Source organism: Sinocyclocheilus grahami, unplaced genomic scaffold (assembly GCF_001515645.1).
Source record: "Sinocyclocheilus grahami isolate Dianchi unplaced genomic scaffold, SAMN03320097.WGS_v1.1 scaffold344.1, whole genome shotgun sequence".
Lineage (NCBI taxonomy): Eukaryota > Metazoa > Chordata > Actinopteri > Cypriniformes > Cyprinidae > Sinocyclocheilus > Sinocyclocheilus grahami.
In genome coordinates, this window is record NW_015505523.1 from 569,376 (window position 1) to 577,607 (window position 8,232).

Consider the following 8,232-nt stretch of genomic DNA (forward strand, 5'->3'; position numbering starts at 1 on the left):
AACACGCCCCCACATATCTACCTCACTATGTGGGAAGATTTGCGTAATGCCGCCCAAATGTTCACGCAAAGAAAGAAGGCGTGGTTTTTGTAACGGCAGTTAGTGTTGATGCAGCCATGTTAGGGAGACACTGTGTGTTTCTAGGCGAAAGCAAAAGCCCTTTATTTGGCCTTCCGAAAGTAGATGCATTTAGGAATCTTTAAGATTACTTACAACAGAACAGCAATGCATTTTATGGACGACCATTTCGTGAACCTAGGAGAGGAGGTAATTCTGACTTTGCTATGACAATCTGGCGCTTCTGAATCAGCTACTGTAAGTATGTTTTGTTATTAGTTTAAGTATTTGCTATTGACTGTTCAAATGCGGAGTTTTGCGCATCGTGTGTGTGTGTGTGCGCGCGTGTGTGAGAGAGAGACAGGGTCACATCACAGTGGAGTCAGCTGTCTTAACTGTGGCTTGTGTACTGCAAACACATACCAGCTTCATCACTGTGTCTGTCACGTGACTCTGTTCCCCTTTCAGGCTTGAACTGATGGTAAAACTTATGACATTATTTACTGTCTTTACATTTATTTTGAAAGATGAAGCTCGCGATTATAGTAAGGGGCGTTACATTTCCGACGAGTGCTTGCAGTGCTCGGCCAATCACAATGCACTGGGTCAGCTGGCCAATCAGAGCAGACTGCGCTTGTCGGAAGGAGGGCCTACGTAGAAAACGAAGCGTTTGAGAGAGGCGGGGCACAGAGGACCTACAATAATGTACAGTATTTGAAAAATAATGTGTTTTTTGAACATTAAAGCATGTCAACATATTCTGTTACACCAAATACACAAAATAATGATCTTTAAAATAACTCATATGACCCCTTTAAGTGATTTCTTGATTCAACAGGTCTGGCAGTAATCAGGCTTGGGTTTGGCTAGTGAAATTTAACTCAGCTTTCTAAAATAATGTGGTTAATCACAGATCGTTCATGATTTAGCAGGAGGGGGCCATTCATTTTTCACTTAGGGCCAGGTAGGTTTGGACAGCTTTTTCCCTTAATAAATGAAATCATAATTTAAAAACTGCATTTTGTATTTACTTGCATTATCTTTGTGTAATATTAAAATTTGTTTGATGATCTGAATCTTTTAAGTGTGACAAATATGCAAAAAATAAAAAAAAACAGCAATGGGGCCAAAAACCTTTTCACGGCACTGTATGAACACTTTTCGTCAATTCATGTATGTTCTACAGGAAGCATGGCGAATTTAAATAGCACTGTGTCAATAAGCAGAAATAAAACAATGAAAAATTCTGCATATCAGTAATAAGACAGATTAAAATAATTGGTAGGCTATTGGTCAGAAAAACAACACTGGTCAATATTGAAGAGTTACCAACTACAAGTTTGACCAATATTTTGTTTTTAACCAAGTAACACTTTTCTACATAATTGATTCTTTAATATCAGTTCTATGATAAATTGCATGGTGAACCTCTAAAAAATAGCACACAATTATTAATGTCTAAGTCAAATGATAAAGAAACAGCATTTTCTAAATGATTATTGTTGCTGTTTTTATTACTATTATTATTATTATTATTGATAATTAATTGAATATTATTATTATTACTACTGCTATTCATAATTTAAATGCAGTTTTAATGAATTATTTAGCTGTTATTGTTTCAATAATTGTTTTAAATAGTACGTAATGTTTTGAAAAACAACATAGAAGTGACTGACAACGTAAATTGAGACAGAGAGGCGTTAAAGAACACTAAGAAGAAAGAGTCTGTCTTACCTCGTATCAAACCGATGGACATCAGTGGAACAAACAATTTCATAAACATCATGGTCTTGTTTAAGATGCACCGATTTCAAAACGAGTGGTGCGGTATGAGTTTAACAGAAAGCACAGTCCCTTAGAGAACAATTATCCAGGTTCCCCATTTATTGAGATGTGACAGGAAAACTGAAGGTATTTAGATGTCCAATTCTTAATTTGAACTTGTCAGCCAGTCCGTATGAGCACCAGGCGCTGGACCGAACCCTTCAATACTCCCGATTGAGTAAAACAATTACGCGCATCGAGGCGCACTTTGAACTGCGCGCGTGGGTAGCGGATCGAACACAAATCAGCTTAAAGCACCGAGATTAAAGAAGAATGGAAGACCGTATCAACATAAACTTCAGGTCTCTGTCCAGTTGCAGCCTAGACTAAAGAGTGAACGGGTTTTCTTCACTCAGTTGTTGACCTATCGTCCTGAAGAGGTTATCCTCATCCATGCGCTTCTGACAAAAGTCTCTAAAAGCATCAACTGTTCTGAGGAAATTCGTCGTATTTGCTTTACCTAACATAAACCCTGGTCCCTGTTAAACTGTAGGATGTTTAAGAAACGTAAAATTAATTACGCGAACCAGCACAGGATTCAAAGTTGCGCCCAACTTGCAGCTCTCGTCTGATTCGCCCGGTGATTAAGGGCAATACGATTAATGGATCACATTTCAGGCGGAGCAATACAAGTAATAACTCATCGCGCGATTCAACAGTGTGGTCTCTCACTGAACAGTTTTAATGTGTGATAACGCCCACATTCTGGTTTGTAAAGCATTTTGGGGTATACATTTAAAGGGAATTTATTGTGCAAGCTCGTGTAAAAGGTGTAGCTAGTCCTACACCTCCCTCTGGTGCTCAAAAAATGAACATGCAATTTCAGAACTGCATTGCAGTGTCCAATGTTCAAACAATAATAAAGAAAGGACTATCTTTATGTTCTAATATAATGTAAAATGCAGTATAATTAAGACACTGCAATCGTATAGGCTAACATCACTTTAGTAGGCCTACTGTATAGAATTACATTACATTACATACTTTTGTCAAAACATTTGTGCAAACCCTGTGGAAGGCAGGGCAGTTTTTGTTAATAATTTCAGTACATACCGTAATGCACTGTAAACATTTCATCCCAATAAATAAAAACGTAATTGCTTCATTAAACTAAATTGCACTTTTTTAAATTAAGGATGAAAAACGGCCATGACTCTACATACGATCAAATGGTTCAGAGAATGAATAAAAACTCAATAAAAATTACTAAAATTGAGTAGAATTTTTAAGTTTAGATTGTAAATTGCAACATATTTGCCTTGCCATTATAACATACTGATGAAAACATTGCTTACAGCTTAAATCAGATTAGAATGTATTCCTATGATACTTTGGGTAGTATTGTGAAATTCATTGTTGTCATTTTATTTTTTTGTGTTAATTAAATACAATTAAATAGGCATTTTTCATCTCAATTTGTTGGGACTCCAAAGCAATAAATTAATGAGCAACATTTGTATGGTTCAGATGAATTAATCTCTTCATTTGATGTGAAGGGCAGGTTGTCATGGCTTATTTTGAAATCCTTTCAAATGTAAAACATCCTTTTCACACTCCAGCAGCGTTGTTATCAGCCGAGACAAATTAACAATTCAAAATAAATCAGTGGAATTAATTCTCAACTTCAGTGCTTTTCAAAAACCATACATTGTCACTTAAGGAAACACTGGAGATGTCACTCTCTTTAATCTCTTAAATAAATAATCATTCATTCCCATGGAAAATAAAGCAACAATAAACACTGGTGTGTGTGATATTCACCTGTCTAGAAACAGCATTTGTCTGTGGTGCAGATTGACTGAAATTTTAGCGGTATTGAATATGCCTGCATCCATCTTAGAAAATGACAATAAAGGCCTTTTACATGCTAATTTGTGCTCTAATTGAAATGCAAAGAGCAACAAACAAATAGTTCACTAGGGCACACCCACAGTGTTTACTGAAAATAAAATGCAAGAGAACCAAATGATTGGCAGCTGTCAGGGCACAACAGATCTGATGTATTTACTTCAATAAGTAATGTAGTAATGATAAATAGTGAAGTCAAAAAGCACAAGCAAAGATATTTATTTTGATTAATATGATCAATGTTTAAATTTCTTATATATATATATATATATATATATATATTTAAGAAAAATAAACATCGATCGTATTAATGTTTATATATATCATATTTAGGAAATGATGGCCCACTGCAAATATTGAAAAGAACAATATTCTTTATTCTTTTCTGCTGATGTTTACTTCTTTTCAGAAATTGATACATGTTTATAAAAAAGTAATCCATACCTTAAGGTTTTCCATTATTGGCCTTCTAAATCAACAGCAATTTATGGTACGCATTTATTTATGGTTGGGTATCATGAACTAACCATGAACAAACATGTGTTTATCTTAATGAAATGATTTTGTTTTTTAATGTTAATTTAAAAATACTATTGTTGGTTCCAAACATATTAACTAATGTTAACATATGGAATTTTATATGTTGAAATGTATCAATAAAAAAATTGACCATAAATTGACCAACATTTACAATAACTAATATAATAAATGCTGTATAAGTGTTGATCAGTGACTGATTCATTACAACAAACTGGTAAACTACACTATTAAATTGGTCAAAAGTGACAATAAAGACATTTATAATGTTACAAAAGTTTGTTGTTCTTTTGAACTTTCTACTAATCAAAGAATCCTAAAAAGAATTTATCATGGTTTCCACAAAAATATTAAGCAGCACAACATTTTCAACATTGATAATAATTAGACATTTTTCTTGAGCATATTGAAATGATTTCTGAAGGATCATGTCACACTGAAGACTGGAGTAATGATGCTGAAAATGCTACCACAGTAATAAATTGCATTTTAAAATATATTAAAATTGAAAACAGTGATTTAAATTGTAACAATATTTCACAATATTTGTGATATATTATCAAATAAATGCAACCTTAGTGAGCACAAGAGACTTCTTTTAAAAACATTTAAAAACTGGACCCCAAATTTTGAACAGTAGTGTAATAGCAAACATAAATACTGAAACATCTTGTAAATAAATACTTGTTATACTTGGAATTCCCTGGTAGCTCAAGGCAAAATGAATCGTGGGAAACTCTGCATAACATTTGGTAAATAGCATTTTCTAGTTCTCTCAAAAGGGGGAGACAAACGGTTTTCCTTCTCTCCTCTCTCGAATCCTCTCTCCTTCTTCTCCTTCCACTCTCCATAGAGCTGAAGCTTTATGAACCACAGGAGAAGGTGTCCTGCCAAATGAAAAACATCACAGACTGGGATTAAAACAGCACGACCATAAAGCCTCTGAAAGGTAAATGTATGGAAACTATAACCTCATGCCTGCTCTGGCAACAAAAGAGTTGGCCTGTGATTGAGGATTACACAGAGCAGATCAGCTTTTATGATATACAAGATAATGTACATCCTGTCAGAAAATTGCATGCCTGTCAGTAAAATGTATTTTACATAAAAGAATGACATTGGGCTCATCGAAGCAGCAAAAAGCCTTCATGATTCTCATCAGGGTATTTTACTTGGGGAAGGTGAATAGACATATTATGGTCATATGATAATGTTCTCATATGTTGTGGTCTGAGGCGTTGCATTAGTGCAGCATCGATGGGAGGGGCTGCTGCAGTCCACTGCAGTGCAGTACTTCATGCTGTTAGGTGAAATGCTGTGTGAGGCAGTTAGATGGAGCTACAGCACTGTTGTTATTGTCTGAAGAGCACAGTTTCATGGATGGTCCACCTATCGACAAGACTAAACATTTTAAAATTCAGGTTTGCTTAACAGTGTGCTTTCCTATTTTTTCCAAACCATTTCATTTTAGATTTCAGGCTAGATTTATTGACCACTCTAGATAGTTATTTCAAAGCTAATTATTAATTCATCTGCAATGCTTTTCATAGGAAGGTTATTTAGACCTTCACACGCTCTGGGAAAACAGAGCGTGTGAATATAATATTGTGAATATTTTTTTTATATAACAGCACATTTGATAATCAAATAGTATCTATATATATGTTCAAATGTTTTTATTCTGTACTGTGATATTTAACTCTCCTCTTTCCTTTTTTCTACCTAGAGTTTTGCAATGAATACAATTAACTCTCTGTTTGGGTGGATTCTTGCTTTGGGAGGTAAGAACATTATGAAGATGTTTTCCTAATGTTGCTTTTCATATGCTACCATTCTAATCATTCAAATATAAAATATTCTCTAAAAATACATTTTAATTCTATATTGAACAGTTCTCTTTTTTCCTACCTTTCAGTTTGCTAATGTCAATTGCTTGACAAAAGAAACAAATTCTTGATTTAATCAGAAATTATTTGATTAAGGAATATATAAGAATTGTATACACACACACACACACACACACATATATATATATATATATACACACACACACACATATAAAACAATAATAATATATAATATACCGGTAATATTTAATATATAAATATATAAGTACACTTTTCTATGGATACAATGTATCACAATCAATAATACATTACCTCACATATAGCTGAAAAGAAGATTTACCAACCCACTTTTGTTAAATGGAAAATTAACATCCAGTTCAAAAATTACAAATATTCAAAGATTCACCCTTTGTAATCCTCAAAAGAGAGAAAGTCAGTGTTGAGGAGGCATGAGATTGAGCAAATGATGACAACTATAATTTTGGGGAGTACTTTAAATGTAGTGCTGTACTCAACTCTTGATTTTTACAAAACATTGTGCAGATATGGCAAATACCTAACAGGCTCAATGATTTCTCATCTCCAGTTCTGATGATCCCAGTGTTGTGTCAGGATGAAGAGAGTGTAATTACAGTATGCCAAGAGGAAGATAACGACCTCAGAGTGGACTGCCTTCTGGAGCCCAGACACAACTACCACACAGACTATGAGTTCTCCATGTCTAAAGGCCAGAAGGAGATCATCATAAACACCAACATCTCTGGAATCATGCCTGAACCCAAGTTCAGGCACAACACGTTTGTGACAGAGCTTGAGCCATATGGATTCAGGCTGACCATTATGAGCTTCACCGTCACTGAGAATACAACGTTCATCTGTAAAGTAACCAAGATCCAGAAGACTCTGTCTGTTGAACTAGGTAAAGCAGCTGTATTGTGGCACTATGTAAAACTAAATGAATACTTTCTCTGCCTAAACCTGAACTTGTCTTTGCCTTTCAGACAGCATCGAGCCCTGTTCTGCCATCAGTGTGTTTCTGCTGGGTTATCCTTGGCTCAATCTTCTGGTTCCTCTGTGCATCTTACAGCTATGGGAAGCCTTTTAAGAAACAGTCAGCTATGCCATCATATTTGCAGAGTATAAATAGAGTATTTCTGTAGATTTCTCAGCATATTTGAGTATTTTTAGAAATGCTTTTCGATCTACATGCTCTGCCTTTACTGTAAAGTAAGTAGGCTACCGGTTGCTGCCTCTATGAAGGTATTTGTTTACTTTATGCTTTATTACTTGTCTAGCCAAAACACAACTGAAGACATGTTGTGTGTGCAATAAGTTAAAGGATTTTTAAGATTCTTGACTGCTATTAAAATTGTTGATGAAGTTATGTCGAGCAATTGTACTGCAACAGTGCCATCAATGCTTTCAATGAAATGCACCATTAACATCTTGGGTCATTAGTGTGTAGATAAATAAATAAATCCCATAATTTATTGGCTTAATTATGGTTTTCCCAGCACTTTGAACATAATTATAAACTAATTGTTCCCTCATAGTTCACTTGTTTAATTTTACACAGTTGCACACTGTTTAATGTTTGTGTGAAAGAAAAAATATTTTAATGGTATATAAGATATCATTTTAATTTGATCAGTAGTTTGTTTTGAAAATGCTATTGCCATCTTAGAAAATGTATCTTTAATAAAATTTGTCACTGGTGTTATAGCTCTTGCTTCATTTGTGAAATAAAATAAACTAATAAAATTTAAAAAAATAAAAGTTGTCCTTTTTGATTACTAAAAATGTCAAGATGATAATAAATCCCATCAGCTAGGTTATTGGAGATAAGTGAATGAGCTCAAGACTTCAACACATTTTTGAGAAAAATCCTTAACTTCTCTTCTCTTTAAACTCAATGAATTGTGGTTGGTCACTTTGCATGTCAACAAGATGGCCTTTTCCAGGTAGTTCCTGTCCACAAAAAGCTGCAAAAAGGTCCAGGCATTCAATCGAAAGTTAAAAGTCAAAGCCAAAGGTCTGGCTATACATTATAAAAGAAATGACCAACCTAAAATGGCCTCTCTCTCTCTGTCTAAAATGTTTCCTGTGAAGCAGAAGT

The 8,232-nt window shown here is 34.5% G+C and overlaps 2 protein-coding genes across 5 annotated transcripts in view; one reads left to right on the forward strand and one right to left on the reverse strand.

The window, feature by feature from the left end:
* LOC107548171 (nectin-1-like) overlaps window positions 1-2,514 on the reverse strand; it is a 35,966-nt gene extending 33,452 nt beyond the window's left edge. For both annotated transcript variants that reach the window (XM_016228745.1, XM_016228744.1), the window contains exon 1: window positions 1,795-2,514. In XM_016228745.1, coding sequence (XP_016084231.1) covers window positions 1,795-1,846 — 52 coding nt within the window. In that variant the 5' untranslated portion in view covers window positions 1,847-2,514. The remainder of the gene's footprint in view (window positions 1-1,794) is intronic.
* Window positions 2,515-5,078: 2,564 nt separating this feature from the next.
* LOC107548127 (thy-1 membrane glycoprotein-like) lies at window positions 5,079-7,696 on the forward strand. Of its 3 annotated transcripts, none has more exons than XM_016228678.1 (4): window positions 5,079-5,218; window positions 5,996-6,050; window positions 6,703-7,035; window positions 7,122-7,696. In XM_016228678.1, the coding sequence occupies exons 2-4, from the start codon at window positions 6,005-6,007 to the stop codon at window positions 7,274-7,276; spliced, it is 534 nt and encodes a 177-aa protein (XP_016084164.1). In that variant the 5' UTR covers window positions 5,079-5,218; window positions 5,996-6,004; the 3' UTR covers window positions 7,277-7,696. The 3 variants fall into 3 exon arrangements, with proteins under 3 accessions (XP_016084164.1, XP_016084161.1, XP_016084162.1); XM_016228675.1 differs by lacking the exon at window positions 5,079-5,218 and adding an exon at window positions 5,532-5,690; XM_016228676.1 differs by lacking the exon at window positions 5,079-5,218 and adding an exon at window positions 5,532-5,690 and having other exon boundaries at window positions 7,118-7,290.
* The last annotated feature ends 536 nt before the right edge of the window (window positions 7,697-8,232 follow it).